Source organism: Bos grunniens, chromosome 20, assembly GCF_055505025.1.
Source record: "Bos grunniens cultivar Pamir isolate PY7600 chromosome 20, Bosgru_T2T1.0, whole genome shotgun sequence".
NCBI lineage: Eukaryota > Metazoa > Chordata > Mammalia > Artiodactyla > Bovidae > Bos > Bos grunniens.
In genome coordinates, this window is record NC_141184.1 from 65,139,240 (window position 1) to 65,159,730 (window position 20,491).

General features: G+C 37.2%; 1 protein-coding gene across 7 annotated transcripts in view; it reads right to left on the minus strand.

Moving 5' to 3' along the window:
* GFM2 (GTP dependent ribosome recycling factor mitochondrial 2) overlaps positions 1 to 20,491 on the minus strand; it is a 51,633-nt gene that overhangs the window by 11,469 nt on the left and 19,673 nt on the right. For all 7 annotated transcript variants that reach the window (XM_086361088.1, XM_086361086.1, XM_086361081.1 and 4 more), the window contains 10 exons: positions 19,352 to 19,440; positions 17,579 to 17,639; positions 17,136 to 17,315; positions 13,397 to 13,477; positions 11,914 to 12,062; positions 10,336 to 10,476; positions 10,147 to 10,246; positions 9,239 to 9,428; positions 6,652 to 6,728; positions 3,344 to 3,482 (listed from right to left, as the gene is read on the minus strand). In XM_086361088.1, coding sequence (XP_086217214.1) covers positions 3,344 to 3,482; positions 6,652 to 6,728; positions 9,239 to 9,428; positions 10,147 to 10,246; positions 10,336 to 10,476; positions 11,914 to 12,062; positions 13,397 to 13,477; positions 17,136 to 17,315; positions 17,579 to 17,639; positions 19,352 to 19,371 — 1,138 coding nt within the window. In that variant the 5' untranslated portion in view covers positions 19,372 to 19,440. The remainder of the gene's footprint in view (positions 1 to 3,343; positions 3,483 to 6,651; positions 6,729 to 9,238; positions 9,429 to 10,146; positions 10,247 to 10,335; positions 10,477 to 11,913; positions 12,063 to 13,396; positions 13,478 to 17,135; positions 17,316 to 17,578; positions 17,640 to 19,351; positions 19,441 to 20,491) is intronic.

Here is a 20,491-nt window from a genome sequence, read left to right on the forward strand (position 1 = left end):
TTGCCAATCTTGTTGGTGTAAAAGGGCATCTTGTCTTTTAACTTGCATGACCCTAATCACTGAGAATCTTTTAATATGTTCATGGGCCTTCAGCCTCTTTTGTGAAATGTCTGTTCAACCTTTTTTGTTCACTTTTTTACTTGGCTGGTTGCCATGTTTTTAGTGATTTTTGGATTCTAATCTGCCAGTCTTATATGAGGCAAATATCTTTTCTCAGTGTATCTTTTTGCTTTCACTATATTCTAATACAGTCTTAATTTCAATAACATAAAATTTACTAATCTTTTAGTTCACAGTTTCAGCCTTACCTGCTTAAAGTTCTCCTATACTGTCTTCCAAAAATTTGAAAGTTTAAAAACTCTCATAAAGCGTTGGGGTTTTCTTTCTTTCCTCTTTTGCATACATTAACATTTATTCTCTTTATTCTCTGTCTTCAAAGGGAGACTTTCCAACTCTCTCCTCTTATTTAGGCTTTTAAATTCAACTAGAATTGAGGTTTAGATACAGTATGTGGGAGGAATCTAAATCTTTTCCCGTGTGAATAGTTTTTCCAGGCCCATTTATTGAAATTCAGTCCACCCTTTCCCACTGAGCTTCAATATCACTCAGTGAAAGGTACATTTTCATATAGATGTGTGTTTCTAAGCTCTCTGGTTTGTTCCCCTGGTATATTTGTCTGTTCCTAGCTTGATTAGTTGGTCAGTATCATAATGACTGCTTTTATAGTAAGTATTAAAGTCTGATACACTTCTTTGGGTAGAACTGGTACCCTCATGCTATTCAGTCCTCTTATCTATGAATAGTATGGATCTTATCTATACTTTTCTTTCATTCTCTTTTTCAAAACATGTACCTGGCTGCACCAGGTCTTAGTTGTGGCATGCACAATCGTTAGTTGTGGCACGTGAACTCTCACCTGTGCTACGTGGGATCTATTAATAGTTCCCCGCCCAGAGATCAGAGCCCTGGCCCCAGGCATCAGGAGCACAATCTCAGCCCCTGGACCACCAGGGAAGTCTCATGAATAGTATGGTTTCCCACTGAACTTCGGTCTTCTTTAATGCCTGTACATTTTGATAATTTTCTAGATGTACACAAATGTAACCTGTGCCTCAACAGCATGTGATCACTGGTGGTCTGAATGTTCAGTCAACAGCATCTGGTTATTAGCTTTTCACTTCGTAACTAATAAGCAATTTAGAGGGAGACACTTGAAGACTATGCAAATATGTTATTCAACAATGTACACAATATTAAGTATGTGCAAAATGACGATTTTCTATTCCAACCCTCCTCCTCAACATCTAACAGTCAGCACTTGGCATTTCAGTATAAGGAAAAACAGTCTCTTCTTGTTGATCTATTATCGGTATGGCCTCATGAATTCTAGCTTTTTGTCAATGGCTTAATTATTGTTTTTAGCTATTCTGGAGGTCAAATTAACCCAGATTTAGCCAGTGTAGCCTCTTGAGGTTGGTTCCTATGTCCTTATGACACAATCCCATCATTTTTTTTGAACATTTCCTTTCTTTCTCAGATAACAGTCCATTGCTTATTTATTTTTGAAAGTTTCGTATTTCTTACTAATACTTTTTAATCCCCTTTATTTCTTCAAAAATAATATTTTATATACTCTGTACATGGTAATTCTGGTATCAGAAGCCCTTGTTGGTCTGCCTGTGAGGTTTATTGTTTCTACTGCTTTTTTCTGCCCATTGTGCCTTTTCTCAAGGTTTTATGATTTTAAAACTTTAAAAAATATATTGTGAGTTCATTTTACTTTGTGGGATCTTTGAGGCCTGGATTGAGGGTACATTTACCTAATAAGCCCTATGTTTGCTTTCTCAAGGCTCCTTGGTCTATCACCAACCAAGAGGACTTCACACCAAGTTCTTCTTGGTTTGGAGTTTTATAGATTATACTGGTTCTATGAACGTAGGCTGAAAATGCCTATGGTTACAAATTCTCAGAAATTCTTCCCCTTTGCCAAAAGCCAGTCAGGTAAGTTTCCTTGTCACCTTCTTTTATGGAGAAGACTTTCCATATTGCTTCCATGAGAATGTGGCTCTCAAGCAGTAGGTTAAATATGACCACAGATTTCTCCAGAATAGCTAGTGGCTTAGGTGCTGAGTTATTTTCCAAGATTCCTGTTCCACCTTCCTTTCTTTAACCTCTGGAAGTTTCCATCATATTCTAACCACTTCAGACATTAATTGGAAAGAGGTTATTTATATTTTCAAGCATCTTGTTTTTCCAGATATAAAGTCCAGAAAGAGAAATCATCATGTCATTTGTCATCATGCCCCTATATCCTGTTTAATTTTTCAAGTTTCAAAGAAAAGTAATCACGTGGCCTATTTACAAACCACTGAAGTGCTTAAAAGTTCTTAGTTACGCTAAACATCTCTTTTCTATATTTTTTTCACAAACCTGTCCAAGTTTTCTTATTGTGGGGATGGGAATAGCTGTCATGTTTTTTTACTTAAGGGAAGCAAACTGAAAAGATTGTATGTAGAAAAAGCATGAATTCTTACATTTTGGCACAGAAATATAAAAACTTCAGTTTCCCAATAATACCATCAGCACAAGATTACCATGTTTATTAGTGAAAATTATTTTCCACTCTACTTTTTTGCTTTTTAAAATTTTAAAATTATCTGTAATTTTGCTGAGATATAATTGACATACAGCACTGTAGGAGTTTAAGGTGTATAACACAAGGCTTTAACTTACATAGATCATGAAATAATTACCACAATTAGTTTGGTGAACATCTACCATCTCATATAGATACAACATTAAAGAAATAGAAAAAGATTTTTTCCTTTGTGATGAGAACTCTTAGGATACACTCTCTTAACTTTCACTTATAATGTACAGCAGTATTAATTATCTTTATCATGGTGTACAGCAAACCCTAGTACTTATTTATCTTATAACTGGAAGTTGGTACCATTTGACTGCCTTCTAAGTCTACCTTCCCCACTCCCCATTTCCACTATTTTATGGAGTAAAAAATAGCACACCAATTTCAAATTCTTATACTCATTCTGGTATTGAGGACCAGGATGAGCTGTCTACTTCAATGGTTAATCCCACTGTGTACCTGTTTGACGAGTGGCTCAGCCAGTATATGTAATAAATGAGTGGCAAGAAATAGGGCCGTGCCTAAAGCAAACAAATTCTAAAAAAATAAGAAAACACACATAAAACCTGTCCTCACTGATGGAAGACACTAGTAAATATAAACCCTGCTTTATGCAACTAAACTAAGAGATGCAGCAGACAGATCCTGGAGAGAAAGAAAGCAACAGGACCAGCAAATTCTAAATGTTGCATTTACCTGTGGCACGAATCGAATTTAGGATGGCCTCTCGGTATGCCACCTGGAGGGGCCCGAGATAGGTTTCTAGTCCATATTCCCTCTTGATTCGGTCATGAATGATTTCAATATGTAACTCCCCCATGCCACAAAGGACAGTCTGGGTAAAAGAGGAAGAAAACAAAACAAAGGTCAAGGAAAAATTGTTTATCACAAAACACTAAATAAAGGTATGATATCAATATATTTTATTTCCCATTACTTATAAACAAAATTTCTCCTGTATAAACGACATTTTTTTTTGACTCCTACATCAAAACACTGTTTTTAACTTCTCTGACTGTAAAAATAAATCAATTAAAAGTGAATCACAAGGAGTGGTCCAGTGACTACGATTCCACATTCCCAATGGAGGGGGCCTGGGTTTGATCACTGGTCGGGTGACTAGTCAGTGCTCGTGCCGCAATGAAGATCCCACGTGCCACAACTAGGAGCCAGTGCAGCCAGTCTCTGACTCTGTGATGGTTGGGTTATTAGCTGGCTAAGTGGCATTCTAACCAGAACCATGCTTCCCAACCACAAAGCTAAGTGCTAGCCAACGGAATGTAAGTATTAATGACGTTGTGAACTTCTAGGTTATACCTTTAAGGATAAATAAAACCATTCTCTTAATGAAGATGTGGATAACTATCTTGAAACGTGAATGAGGGCAACATCTTGTGAATGAGGGAAATAACCCCTCTCCCAAACACTCCCAATCACATGGCTGTTTGCCAACCATCCTGGACACCTTAACCTTACAGTTTTGTGGGCAGTCAAAACTACTAGAGTAATACAACCCAGCAATCCCACTGCTGGCATACACACTGAGGAAACCAGAAGGGAAAGAGACACGTGTACCCCAATGTTCATCACAGCACTGTTTATAATAGCCAGGACATGGAAGCAACCTAGATGTCCATCAGCAGATGAATGGATAAGAAAGCTGTGGTACATATACACAATGGAGTATTACTCAGCCATTAAAAAGAATACATTTGAATCAGTTCTAATGAGGTGGATGAAACTGGAGCCTATTATACAGAGTGAAGCCAGAAAGAAAAACACCAATACAGTATACTAACGCATATATATGGAATTTAGAAAGATGGTAACAATAACCCTGTATGTGAGACAGCAAAAGAGACACAGATGTATAGAACAGTCTTTTGGACTCTGTGGGAGAGGGTGAGGGTGAGATGGTTTGGAAGAAGGGCACTGAAACATGTATATTATATGTGAAACGGATTGCCAGTCCAGGTTCGATGCATGATACAGGGTGCTTAGGGCTAGTGCACTGGGATGACCCAGAGGGATGGGATGGGGAGGAAGGTTGGGGGCGGGGAGGTTTCAGGATGGGGAATACATGTACACCTGTGGCGGATTCATGTCAATGTATGACAAAACCAATACAATACTGTAAAGTAAGTAGCCTCTAAAAATAGATAAATAAATTTTTTTAATTAAAATAAATAAATAAAAGCAGCCCATATTAAATTTAACAAAATTCAGATTATAACAACAACATGTGACTACTCATGGAATAAACAAAGAATGAAAAAAAACAACAAACAAAACTACTAGAGTAGCTTGAACCTTTAAGTGACAGAGAAACTGACTTTTCTCTTTTTTGAACCAATGTCATTTTGGGTCCTTGTTAGAACAGCCAAATTTTCATTAAAACATTAAAAAAAAAACCCAAAAACAAAATAACACAAAAATAGTTATTCCTGAAGGTCTTTTTGTATGGGAGAGTATGTGCAAGTAATCCTATTTGCCCCATTTTATTCATATACCATCTGTATAGTGAAGCATTAACTTTAACCTGAAAAGAGATCTGGCCTTTGCCTTTAGCTACTGGAAAGTTCTCTGTAGGCCAAAATGCTCCCTGATAGAAGTGTCTTTGCTTGTCTGGCGCCTCTGTCCACCAGTCTAACAATGTGACTTATGAAACAGGTTTTGGAATAGCCATACCCATTCACAACCTAGAGAGTGAAGGTAGTAGCCCAAACCTACAGGAGGCACGAGAGATTAAATGTCAACCACATAGGCAGTATGTGATTATGTTCCAACAGAATCTCTGAACATTGAAGGCTTAGGTGAGCTTCCCAGCCTGGCAGTACTCCACAGAGTCAAGAGGATGAAGAATGCTTTGCATTTAGAACTCTCCCAGACTTTGCCCTATGTGTCTCTTCCTTGGCTATTTCTGATTTGTTTCCTTTCAGTGTAAAAAAAACTGTAAGAAACAATAAAAGACTATTTGGTGTATGACTGTGATACTTTAATATAAAGTTAAAAAAGTAAATTATTTGGAAAGAAGCAAGTTGTTGAATAATACAAATACAATGACTAGCTATATATCTGTACATATATATTTAGAAATATGTATATATATACTATGCTTTGTAACATAGCATGGCAGAAAAATGGATGTTCGGAAAAGTGTGAAAGGCTATTCACTGATTATCTGTGTAGAACAGGATGGAAAGATTGAAAGGGAGACTTTAATTCTTTACTTTGTCCACTTGCATGTTATTTGCCATTTAAAAAAAAATTTGTATTGGTGGTTTTTAAATAAAAAGTTTCTATTGCAATTGCTTTTACAGCCTTCAGAATCAATTAAACTAAGCTGCTACATCATTTAGTTGGCATTTAGGGAAAAAAAGTACTCCACATGTTTCAGATGAACTAAAATGAGTTTATCCTTTTTACAGACACATTTATAATCTTTTAAAGGAACTTTTTCTCGATATTTTATATAAACTCTACTCTGCCTCCCTAAAAAGAAGATGTAGAACGAACATGTGTTCTTCTACTATACCATAGTACACAGTGCAGTCCTGTACCTACTTTAGACTGTTTCTTCCCATGCTGTTGGCCGCAGTCTGTCACTGCTCACCCATCTCACGTGTGTTACCATCATTAAAACTACCTTTGCACCCTCCCTTTAGTAAACTGTTTCTGTACGTTTTGGCATAACAGGCTCAAAGTGTTGTCTTGCAGTTGAAAGATTTATTTCAAAATTTCACAAAAGGCTGTGTTCTGGAACATAAAAATTTTGGAGAGTAGTTTATATAAGTAAGGTATAATCATGCTGAGGAATTAAGGAGAATTTAGCTTGACAGTAAAAATAATAATCAGAAATTTATATTATGAGAGAGCCAAAGTAGAAGGCCTTTTCTTTCAGGTACATGGACAAATCAATGTTTTAGACAAATGCACTTAAACACTCTCTTGCACACAAATAAACATTATTATTGAAAGATTTGGGGAATTAATAATATGCATACTTGTCCAGAATCAGGATCTAGCTTCACTTTCAAACTGGGATCTTCACGCTGAAGGCATTTCAATGCATGATCCAAATCTAGAGGACAAACAGTAACTGTTACCTTTACATCTTATTTTTTAAGATAAGATACTATAGTAACAGTTATTTCACACGGCCAGAAATGTTTTGTAGAGAATTTAAAAAACTGACAAGACAGTGATGGGAGGTTACTTGAGATTGAGTGACCTGGAAAGACCTGTCCAGGATGATTTAGATAAAGACATAAACCAAAAAGAATGATGTTGTAAGTAAAAACCCAGAGAAAAAGAATTCCAGATAGAGGAAATGGCTGTGCAAGGAATGGTTTCTACTGAAGAAATAAGAAGGCCAATGTAGCTGGATAATGGTAGACAAAAGAGCAGCATCAGATGAGGAGATGTGTGACAGAGATCAATCACATCATGAAAGGTCTGAAGGCCATGGTGAAGTCTGGATTTGCACTGGGAAGCCACTGAAAGGTTTTACATGGGACAGTAACATCATCTGATTATATTCTGCAAAGATTTAGAAGCTAACAAAAAAGCCTTCAGAAACAAATACAAAAGAAGCTAAATTATATCATGACTAGAGATACTAATGTGCCCACTCTACCATGAATGATCACACCAAAGAAGAATACAGCTGACCCTTGAATAACATGGATTCGATGCAGGTCTGAAATAGATGGGAATACCAGACCACCTGACCTGCCTCTTGAGAAACCTCTATGCAGGTCAGGAAGCAACAGTTAGAACTGGACATGGAACAACAGACTGGTTCCAAATAGGAAAAGGAGTACGTCAAGGCTGTATATTGTCACCCTGCTTATTTAACTTCTATGCAGAGTACATCATGAGAAACGCTGGACTGGAAGAAACACAAGCTGGAATCAAGACTGCGGGGAGAAATATCAATAACCTCAGATATGCAGATGACACCACCCTTATGGCAGAAAGTGAAGAGGAACTAAAAAGCCTCTTGATGAAAGTGAAAGTGGAGAGTGAAAAACTTGGCTTAAAGCTCAACATTCAGAAAACTAAGATCACGGCATCCGGTCCCATCACTTCATGGGAAATAGATGGGGAAACAGTAGAAACAGTGTCAGACTTTATTTTTGGGGGCTCCAAAATCACTGCAGTTGGTGACTGCAGCCATGAAATTAAAAGACACTTACTCCTTGGAAGGAAAGTTATGACCAACCTAGACAGTGTATTAAAAAGCAGAGACATTACTTTGCCAACAAAGGTCCGTCTAGTCAAGGCTATGCTTTTTCCAGTGGTCATGTATGGATGTGAGAGTTGGACTGTGAAGAAGGCTGAGCACCGAAGAATTGATGCTTTTGAACTGTGGTGTTGGAGAAGACTCTTGAGAGTCCCTTGGACTGCAAGGAGATCCAACCAGTCCATTCTGAAGGAGATCAGCCCTGGGATTTCTTTGGAGGGAATGATGCTGAAGCTGAAACTCCAATAATCTGGCCACGTCATGCGAAGAGTTGACTCATTGGAAAAGACTCTGATGCTGGGAGGTATTGGGGGCAGGAGGAGAAGGGGACAACAGAGGATGAGATGGCTGGATGGCATCACTGACTCGATGGACGTGGGTCTGGGTGAACTCCAGGAGTTGGTGATGGACAGGGAGGCCTGGTGTGCTGCGATTCATGGGTTCACGAAGAGTTGGACACGACTGAGAGACTGAACTGAACTGAACTGATGCAGGTCTTCTTATATACAGAGTCAGATATGGAGGAACCAAGTACAGGAAGGGCCAACTTTAATTTCAACATTCAGAAAACTAAGATCATGGCATCTGGTCCCATCACTTTATGGCAAATAGATGAGGAAACAATGGAAACAGTGAGAGACTTTATTTTCTTGGGCTCCAAAATCACTGCAGATGGTGACTGCAGCCATGAAATTAGAAGACACTTGCTCCTTGGAAGAAAATCTATGACCAACCTAGACAGCATATTAAAAAACAGAGACATTACTTTGCCAACAAAGGTCCGTCTTGCCAAAGCTATGGTTTTTCCAGTAGTCACGTATGGATGTGAGAGCTGTACTATAGAGAAAGCTGAGCACCAAAGAATTGATGCTTTTAAACTGTGGTGTTGGAGAGGACACTTGAGAGTCCCATGTGCGGAAAGGAGATAAACTAGTCAATCCTAAAGGAAATCAGTCCTGAATATCCATTGGAAGGACTGATGCTGAAGCTAAAACTCCAATACTTTGGCCACCTGATGTGAAGAACTGACTCACTGGAAAAGACCCTGATGCTGGGAAAGATGGAAAGCAGGAGGAGAAGGGGACAAGAAAGGATGAGATGGTTGGATGGTATCACAATTCAATGAACATGAGTTTGGGCAAACTCCGGGAGCTAGTGATGAACAGGGAAGGCTGATGCGCTACAGTCCATGGGGTCGCAAACAGCTGGACACGACTGAGCGACTGAACTGAAATGCTGAACTCAATGACATAAAATGACATGAAAAACTTTTTGAAGTAAAATGTTAACTATTTTATCTAAATTGTCAGAGCACTAGTTAATTGATGCACCAAGATTATTTGTACCTGGCTGCTTAGCCATTGATGGAGGTTCTACGGTACAGAAGAAAACAGGTTCTGGAATCTCCACGCCAGCCAATAAAAGCCTCTCTGCTTCATTGTTTTCTTTCTGCTTCTTTTCTCCCTCCCTTTTGGCTCGACGAGATGCAGCTAATGCGCTGGACCTGGATGAGACAATAGTGTCCCCGGTAGCAGTCTGCAAGCAAACAAGACGCATGAACACAACAGGCAAGCACTCAGCTTCCACCAAAACCATGAAAACCAAAGACAAATTCAGTGTAGCACTTTCTCTTCATCAAAACCTAAAGAGACAAATTCACTAAGCTTATTGTAACTGTACATTCGTAAAGCTAATTCAACGTATAGACTAATTCTATCCAAAACACTGCTATAGTAAATTCTAACAATAAAACACTGCTAGAGGAGGACAACAATAAAACACACATACAACAAAAATACATTTAAAATTCATCTGGCAAATCAAATTTATCTTTGAGCAAAAGAGACAAAAATTCTTGCCCTTACAAGACTTCATTGGAAAAATATCTTCACTTTTTACATAATCAGTTATAAAGTTACATTTTCTGAAGTTATCAAGATAGCAAAAAACCTAATGAGAATAACACTATCTAATACAAACTTAAAACATAAGTATGTATCCATAAATAATGTATTATTTTACTTGGATTTGAAATTTATATGAAGATAATCCATAGTGTTTATAGCATTCCATAATTCATTTTTCTCTGTATTAAATGTCTGAGATTTGCCTATGTTGATGAATGTACTACAATATTCCTTATTGCACTACTGACAGCTTTTGGACTGTTTATGGGTTTTTGCTATGACAAAACACGTACTTTTAATTAAACATTTAAGCTGTTATTTCCTACAGAAACCATTTGGTCACTTACATGTTTAAGCCCAACAGTCAACGCGATGTTACCAGCAGTCAGTAAAGGGATTTCTATATGTTGGTCAGCAAATGGCAGAAGCAGACGACTTACCCTCTCCCTGTAAAACCATGATTCGTGTTAGTAAAAGTACAAAGACATGAGTTTAGAAATAAGAAGTTTTAGAAAATCACCTAGGCTTCTACTTACGTGCAGTTTCCATTAATATTGTGGATGGCCGTTTGGGGTTTTAGCATGCCTGAGTATATGCGCATAAAAACCAGTGGGCCTCGCTGCTTGTCATGGAGGACTTTAAATGCCAGGGCACACAAGTCACCCTTATACCACTGCCTAAAAATCAAGGAGAAATTCCAGAAAGCCTTTAAAATACACCTCCTATATATCTATATAGGTAAGATCAGAATCACTGCATAAACTTAATGTCCTCCAAAGATTACTCTTATCTTCTGATTTAGTAACCCAGGACAATTAAATAATGTATTCTGTACCTCTCTTCCTCCACTGGACTAGATTACTTATTGGAGATCTTACCATTAATGCTTCAAAACTGGAAAACAACAACAACAAAAAAAAATGGATTCTCTTCCAAATATTACTTCTATTAGCAAATAATTCTTGCCGAGACATCCCCCCTCAAAAAATACACCTAGGAATATCACACCACTTCTTAAAACCCCATAAAGGATAAACAAGAAGGTACTTTTCAATTACGGCTTTCACTCTCTCCTCCCACTTTTTCTTTAGCTGCATAGCCATATAAATCTACACTATAAACTTGGACTTGTTTACAACACCAACACTTACAGAATGATGTCCTTAAACTGGTGTTCACTGAGAGGTTTCAGAAAGTCTGAATTTGTCTCAAATTGCCAAATTTTGTGCATAGGTACATTTTTCTGAGGAAAATGCTCCATATTTTCATTAGTTTCAAAGGAGTCCATGACTCAGGAGATTAGACACTTCTATTATTGAGCTTCTCTAATGTTTTTCCTGTTCTCTCCAAATTTTATTTAACAACTCCTTATATAGAGAGTTGATCATATACTAGGAACTGTTCTATGTGCTTTATAAATATTAGCTCATTTATTCTATTGTCAATCCTATGAGATAAATTCCATTTTCTGCATTTTACAGATGAGAGGTTAAGCAACTTGGAAGACCTGAGATTTAAATTCAAGTAGTACACAGTCCATGCTCATCATCACATTGCTATAATGCCTTTCCAACAGAGAGAGATGAAAAGTGACTCAGATTCCAGTTAACAGGATTAAAGTCCACCTCTGTCTGCCATTATGCACAAAGCTCACTTAGATTTTAGAGGATTTATTACCAAGGACAAAGCTGTTAGGCACAAGAGCAGTAAAACAACAGACCTTTCCTTACAGTCACAAAATATTTTGAGCTTATGGAAAATCTTGAAATCCAGAGTAAATATAAATATATCTATAGCATATTTATCAAACACCCCCAGTGTACTACTTCTTTTTTTCAGACTAAGATGGAAGGGTCAACACTTATACTTTTACACAGCAAAGAAGTCACACATTCTTAGCGCCTTCTTCAAGACAGCAGGTTACAAGAGATGATGACAAACATCCCTTTCAAGTAAAAATTACAATGACTCTACATTATATTGTTTACAGTAATATTCTTCATCAATGTTATTCAAAAATTGTGATTCAACTACCATTTTTGAAAACTAAGACCTATCTGTCTACCTATCTTTTCAAGCCTGTAAGATTTTAATCTATGTACTTTTATACTTACAGAAATTCATAGTTGCGTTCTTCCGGTGAAGGCAAGTACATAGTAATAGCGTCTAATAAGGGCTGGACCCCTTTGTTTTTCAGGGCACTTCCACAAAGCACAGGCACTGCTGTCTGAGCCAGTGTTACTCTGTGTATTGCAGTTTGTAGCTATAAAGCAGAGATATAAATGTTTTATGTGTAGTGGGTCTCCACCAAAATATCTCAGAATCAGATGACTTCTCTAACTAACCATGTAAAACATCACTCCTCAGCACACTACCATCATTCTTTATGGGCTTATTCTTTATTTTTCACTGTAAATAACACTAATCACTATCTGGTATATTAGATATATATTTATTAGTTTACTGTCTGTCCCCCAATCCACTAGAATGTAAAATCTATATAAGCATTATAGCAAATCCCATAAAACATCACTAAATCACCAAAAACTGGAAAAGTGCCTAAAATAAAGTAGTTGAATAAAAATATTTCTTGAAAAAGTGAGTTAATTACTTGTGATTTAACCTTGATAGTCTACTAGAAGAACTTGTTAGAAATTAGAAATATGAATTCCAGTTTCTTCAAATGAATTAAATCCACATTAAATAAAATCCAAGGCAAAAATGAGGTGTACCAAAGTTAGAAACAACTTTTAAAAGATCACAAAAATCAAGAAAAGCTTAGATGTGTTTGCAAGCTATTGATAAGAGGAATGGTGGCTCAACTTCATTCTATATTGTAAACTCTTTGAAAACAGAAATCATATTATGTGACTATATGGTATAGTAAACATCAAATCTAACCATTCAAATACTAAACAAGAAAAAAATTCAAACTTATAGCACTTCATGCAAAAGAAAAAACATTTTTTACACCTCTAACTTCTAATGGCTCAAAATTAATCTACAGATCTTGTGTTTTTCGTTAACTCTTTCCATGAAAAATAACCAAGCGAATTTGCTGGGCTCATCTTGAAGTCAACTTAAAACACATTACCACTTAAACACTGTTCATGGGAGAAGGTTCCTGGCAGAAAAAAACAAAAATACCTTGAATAAATCCGTCATAATTCAAATACAATTCTCTGGTTTGATGTATTTCATAAGAAATCCAGAAAAAAAAAAAAAAAAAACCTGGGAAGATCTAGAGTAAGTTTCCACTAACAATTAAAACAGACTCAGAAAAAATGTTCTGAGAAAAATGACCATTATAGTAGTCTGAAATATCAGTAAATTAAAAACAAAAAACAAATTTCTATCTGTGATTTCCCTACTACTAGTGAAATGATCACAGTGAAAGGAAAAGGATACAGAAAATGAACAATGTTCTCTAATTTTTAAGTTCTAATTTTTAGAACTGTTCTAATTTTTAGAACTGTTCTAATTTTTAAGTCGGCATTTTCTAATGATATCCAAAGTTGAATAAAAAATCTACAATAGTCATCAAACCACATCCAAATAGTAAAACTTGGTCAGAAGTAAATGATTAATAAAATTTACCTTTTCGGCTGGTAGCAAATCAAAATTCTCACTAAATTCTCCTAAAACTAAGTCAGCAAATTCATCATCCAAATCTGCAACCTGTAAGGAAAGGCTTTAGTTCTGTAACTTGCATTCATTATCACAACTATAGGTCTATACACCATAAACATCCATTACCCAAATATTTCAAGATAGTTACACAGTCCAACTTATCCAGGCGAAGGAACTCATCACATCTTTTAGAGATTTTCTTCCAAAGCAAAGAGACTGAAAACTGAAGATATGAGCTCATGAGTTTTCTAAACTCATGGGAAGCAGAGCCTTTTGATAAAGCACCTCAATACAGTACTACCTACTCAGAGTACTCAAGAGAAATAAGAGAAAATTGATGATTGATAGCCAAAGACAATATATACAATGGACTGCTGTTTAAAAAAGATCTGGAGGGGACGTCCCTGGCAGTTCAGTGGTAAGAACTCTGTTATTACAATTCAGGGGGCGTAGGTTTGATCCCTGGTCGGGGAAATAACATACCACAATCCTCTGATATTTTAAATGTTCATCGTATCTTCTAAATAAAAGAATACATCTTGTTTATAATTCTTCACTGAGGGAATAAATTTAAGTTGAGAGGGTCACAGTATCATTTCAATAATAAAAACATAAATAACCTCATTCATATTTGTTTCCTAATCATTTGCCTATGTGACAGGAGAATTCAGCTGATAATAAAATTAACAAAAGAGTTTCAATGAGAAGCCTCCGCACTGCAAGAGTGGCCCCCTGCTCACCCAACTAGAGAAAGCCTGCATGCAACAGTGAAGACTCAGTGCCGGCAAACACAAATTTAAAAAAAGAAAAGAAAAAAGTTATGTCACCTCTTTCTCTTGGTTACCCATGGAGATAATACTAGGACTTATCCCATGAGGCTACTGTGAAATTTAAATAACCAATTCAAACTATGCTTCCAGAACATATGTAAGTATATAATATTCTTTTCATTGCTGTTCACCTTTGGAACACATGAAGTTGATTCTAGTTGCACTAATCTTATTCTCTAATTTAAAACTTTTTATCTGTGGTAAAATATAACAAACATAAAATTACCATCTTAACCATCTCTAAGTGAATAGTGTTAAGTATATTCCCACACGGTCATAAAACTAATCTCCAGAACATTTTCATGTCACAAAACCAAAACTCTATATCCATGAAACAAACTCTTTCTCATTCTCCCTTCCCCCCAGCTCCTGGTTAATTATCATTCTACTTCCTGTCTCTATAATGCTGAAGACTCTAGATACTTCATGTAAGTGATATTCTACAGTATTTGTCTTTTTGTGATTGGCTTATTTCAATTAGCATAATGGCCTCAAAGTTCATCTATGTTGTAGCATATGTCAGAATTTCCTTATTAAGGCTGAATAATATTGCACTGTATATATAGTACATTTTATCCACTCATCTGCTGAAGAATACTTGGATTGCTCCCACTTTTTGGCTGTGTGAAAAATGCTGCCAAGAAGAAGGATGTACAAATAGCTCGAGAGCTTGCTTTCAATTTGTTTGGACATATATCCAGAAGTGGAATTGCTAACACATATGGTAATTCTATTTTCAATTTTCTGAGGAACCACAATACTGTTTTCCATAGTAGTTGTATCATTTTCATTCCCCAAACAGTGCACAAGGGTTACAATTTCTCCCCATTCTTGCCAACTTTTTTTTTGATCGTAGCTATCCTAGCTGGTGTGATATGCTGTTATTCTCTAATTCTATACATATCTATGTATTCCTTGTAATGAATACTTTATTACTATCTACTGATAGTCATCTCAAATTTTCCTTATTTTCATTATATACTACCATGTTCTGGAACACTGAGAGATATACATGCAAGTGTAATTCGGCTCCTCAACTATATTACAAAATCCTTCTTAGGTTTACTGATAGGTAGAGGGGTGTGTGTGTGCGTGTGTGTGTGTGTACTGATAGGTAGAGGGGTGAGTGTGTGTGTGTACTGATAAGTAGACGGGTGAGTGTGTGTGTGTGTACTGATAGGTAGAGGGGTGCGTGTATGTGTGTGTACTGATAGGTAGAGGTGTGTATGTGTGTGTGTGTACTGATAGGTTAGAGGGGTGTATGTGTGTGTGTACTGATAGGTAGAGGGGTGCGTGTGTGTACTGATAGGTAGAGGGGTGTGTGTGTGTGTATGTGTACTGATAGGTAGAGGGGTGTGTGTGTGTACTGATAGGTAGAGGGGTGTGTGTGTGTGTGTGTTTATGTGTGTGTACTGATAGGTAGAGGAGTGCGTGTGTGTGTGTGTGTGTGTAGTGATAGGTAGAGGTGTATGTGTGTACTGATAGGTAGAAGGGTGTGTGCATGTGTGTGTACTGATAGGTAGAGGGGTGAGTATATGTGTGTACTGAAAGGCAGAGGGGTGAGTGTGTGTGTGTGTACTGATAGGTAGAGGGGTGAGTGTGTGTGTGTGTGTACTGATAGGTAGAGGTATGTGTGTGCACGCATGCATGCGCTTAGTCGCTCAGCTGTGTCTGACTCTTTGCAACTCCATGAACTGTAGTCTGCCAGGCTTCTCCATGGGGATTCTCCAGGCAAGGTTCAAACCCAGGTCTCCCGCATTGCAGGCGGATTCTTTACCGTCTGAGCCACCAGGGAAACCCTGAGAGCTCTTTGGTACAAGTCAAAACACCTCAGAGGGGAACCAGTTATGTATCTAATTATTGATTCCACTTGTGTTCTTTTTATGCCCCCTCCACCTCAAATTAGAGAGTATAGCAAAACAGGTAAGAGCTCTAGCTCTAACTAGGACAGTCTGGGTTCAGATTCCCGTTCTGCTGCTCATTAGCTATATGACAACTTATTAAAGCACTCTAAGCTTTCCTCACCTATAAAATGGAAATACTATATAGGACATCTGCTAATGTAAAAAAGATGATACTCTTTGACCTAGCAATTCCACTCCTATATTTAGCAAATTCTTGCAATGTGTACAAAGAGATACATACCAAGATGTTCACAGAAACACTGCTCATAACAACAAAAAAAGAGGAAACAACCTCAAGTCCATTCACAGGAGAACAGACAATAAACTGTAGGATAATATTACACTGGAACACTATAGAAGACTGAAAAGGAATGAAGCGTAACCACACATCACTCATGAATGAATCTCCAACATGTTGCAAAATGTAATAAAATACAAACAGTATCATTTCATTTACGTAAAAGTCACTCAGTTGTGTCTGATTCTTTGCGACCCCATGGATTATACAGTCCATGGAATTCTCCAGGCTAGAATACTGGCATGGGTAGCCTTTACCTTCTCCAGGAGATCTTCCCAACCCAGGGATCAAACCCAGGTCTCCTGAATTGCAGGCGGATTCTATACCAGCTGAGCCATAAGGGAAGCCCCATTTCATTTAAGTAAAATTCAAAAACATGGAAAATGAGGTATATATCTATGGTAAACTATAAAGTAAAGCAAATGAAAGATAAATACTGCAATCAAGGTGGTGGGAGGGGGTAGATGATTAGCAGAAGGGAGAGAGAACAGGAAGTAGCACACAGAGACACAAGAATATTGCTAATATTCTACTTCTTAAGCTGGGTGGTGATTATACTGGTGTTCACAGTATTATACTTTATATATTCTATATGTAAATTTAGATGAAATGTCACAGTAAACATTTTTTAAAGTTTCTAAATATTTAAGCAATTTTAAACTCAAAGTATTTACTTGTTCAATTAAGGCATTCCTTGCTTCTGTTGCTTCTTTCAGCAATTTAGGATCACTCATTTCCAAGAGGGGTTTTCTCTCAAAGTCTTTCCCATCATCTGAATTGGGATTCCAAAGAAGTTTTTCTGTACGTACTACATCCACCACTCCTTTGAAAGCTTTGCCTTCACCAACTGGTAACTGTAAGTCAGAGACAGACAAACATTTTACTAAATGATCATTAGAACTCAATTAAAACTATACTGGTGATAAAACTTCCCCCACTCACTCCCAAATGTCTCTTATCATCATCATAATCGAAATCTATTTTTACTTATATCCTAACTTCTTCCAAAAGGATTTGAGATAGCTTCAAAAATGTATATAATAATACCACAATAAACTGATAAGGAAACTAAGAAGGATCTGTTCATATTAATTAAACCAAATATTAACCAACCAACCTGTAAAAGCAAAGGTTTTGCCTTCAACTTCTCTCTGATGCTTTCAACTGCATAGTTAAAACTGTAAAAAAATTAAAAATGTTAAGATTCTTAAAATAGGATTTAAGAATGTTCTCTAAAATTATAACCCTAAATTGCTCCTAATGTTCACCATTTAACATTTTTCCACAGGACATCTTGTCTAATCTTTTAATGTTAATTTCAGATTAATAGTCCCTGGAGAAGGGAATGGCAACCCACTCCAGTACTCTTGCCTGGAGAATTCCATGGACAGAGGAGCCTGGCAGGCTACAATCCATGGGATTACATAGTCGGACATGACCGAGTGACTAACACTTTCACTTTTCAGATAAAAGTGATTAAGAATCTATCATAATTCTGCCACACGTGTATTTAGGGCATTTTATTATTGTGAGCTTCATTTAACTAAGTTTGAGGTTAAGATTAAATGAATTCATCAAAGTCACACAGAATAAATTGGAGTTAAGATTCAAATGCAAGATTTATGATTACAAGTCAAAGATTCTTTCTTCTAACAAGTATCAATACATTTGTTATCACACATGACTACCCACTTTCTTCCAAGAGCCAGCTTGATTTTTCTATGCTTTTATCTCAGGCATTCTTCATATCATATGCTATACTGTTCATTTCTGTGCTAACACTAGGGCTGACTACCTATAAAACACATGCCATCTTTGGCATGAGGGCTGATTCATACACACATGCAGATCATTCTGGTCCCAATGTCTTTGGGCAGCAACCTAGTATCCAGGCATCCCCCTCCCATCATTACAGGTTCTGTCAGTCAGTACAGGCAGTACTTCTATCAATCTCAAGAACTCCAAACAGCAAATGGTCAGAACTTTAGTCTAGCACATTTTGAAGGTTGCTGTGCTTTTACTCATCAAGACGCAAGTCCTTTAAACCAGCAGCCTTAGAATTACTATACAGAGTGACAGAAACACAAAGCATACCTGTGTGGTATTAGAAGAGACACGGTTTATGGTTTCTGTCACTCTCGCACCACAGATCAGGACTGCTCCCTTTCACATTTCCCCAAAATCATCAGAATTCTTAATTCTTGCCCTTTCACATTTTCTCCAAATCCTTCATACATTCTTGACTGTCTGAGTTCTGTTCTCAGAATAATGTATCCATTTAGGATCACCACTCTAAGTCTGCAGAATTACCACTACATCTCAGCACTAACTGGTTTGCCCTATATGCGGGTCTCAAAACACCGATGTTCTCCTTCCTAGTTTCTTTTCATTGAGAGCATTTTACCCAGTAGCTAAAGAAAATCAGGGGACAAGGAAGAACATCACTCACTGAGGCAACTATAGGAAACAATTCTCTACCCTCTACCGTTAGCAATGACAGGAGCACCATTCAGCAATACAAGGACTCAGCCATACAACTGTAAATAGAGCCAGTGGAATCAGAAAACATCACTCTGCAGGAGCCTAAAAAATAGGATAAAGCCTCTCTTCCTTAGAATCAGAGCACTTCATCATCTATCAGCTCTCTATTAATCCCACATTGTTACTTTATCTATTAGCTGCTTTGAATTTTTTTTAAATGGGATTGAATTGGGATACCACGGAATAGGTATCATGGATTGAATTGGGATACCATGGAATAGATACCATAGATTGAATTGGGATACCATGAAATAGATTATACTTTATAGGGAATATCTGTTTCTAAATTAAAGTTGTAGTGCATTAAATATTCTCACTTTGATAAGCCAAAGAAACACATTTTAAATACCTTGCTCCAATTTTGTCCATCTTGTTTAAAAAACAGATTCGAGGTACCTTGTGCTTATCAGCTTGCCTCCATACTGTAAGAGTTTGTGCCTAAAGCAAAGATAAGGAAAAAAACACATATTTGACAAAACAACTGTTACTATACATGAAATAAGCAAACCTCAGCCTGCACTGTAACGGAACGGAGCCCTACTCTAGCACAGCTAGTACTACTGCACATATGCCTCTGGACCCACAGTAACGCTGTCAGGTTAAAACAGCTAAGAAAATGATCTAGGATGACCGAAGATTATGCTTCCATCGAGAACACTTTGGGTGAACCAGGGTGCAAGACACAGGAAATGAACAACCGAGAAGTACTGGGAGTCACAGAAAGAGGACTTAACCAAGAATCACAAGAGCTTCTTAGGCTTCACCTTACTTGGTAACAATCACACTTGGTAACATCATATAATACTGAACTCATCAGTTTTCTGATCTGTGCCATATGGACTTTTGCCTTAATTAATTCAGACAGTTGTAATGTGAAAAGAATAAACAGGAATGTACTATAAAATGCTACTATGACAAAAATCAAGTATTTTTACTGTGAATGTTTGAATACTCATGTAAACTGAAGAAAATTTAAGGAGGGGAAAGGAAGCCAACACCTGTATTTCTAAGTCACAATTCTCATATGCTTTTTTATTTGGCTTCTTTTAATTCTACTTTCTGTACGTGTTAAATATAAACAGTTTGCCTAGTGGAGAAGGCAATGGCACCCCACTCCAGTACTCTTGCCTGGAAAATCCCAGGGACAGAGGAGCCTGGTGGGCTGTAGTCCATGGGGTCGCTAAGAGTTGGACACGACTGAGCGACTTCACTTTCACTTTTTACTTTCCTGCATTGGAGAAGGAAATGGCAACCCACTCCAGTGTTCTTGCCTGGAGAATCCCAGGGACAGGGGAGCCTGGTGGGCTGCCGTCTATAGGGTCGCACAGAGTTGGACACGACTGAAGCAACTTAGCAGCAGCAGTGTAGAGTCTAGACTTTTAAAAACCTAATGTGCTGACATTGTTAAAATAGAAACCAGTTTGTCATTTGTTTTATTAGGTAAAACTTAATATACAATAAAATACAGCTATCCCCTGAACAATACAGG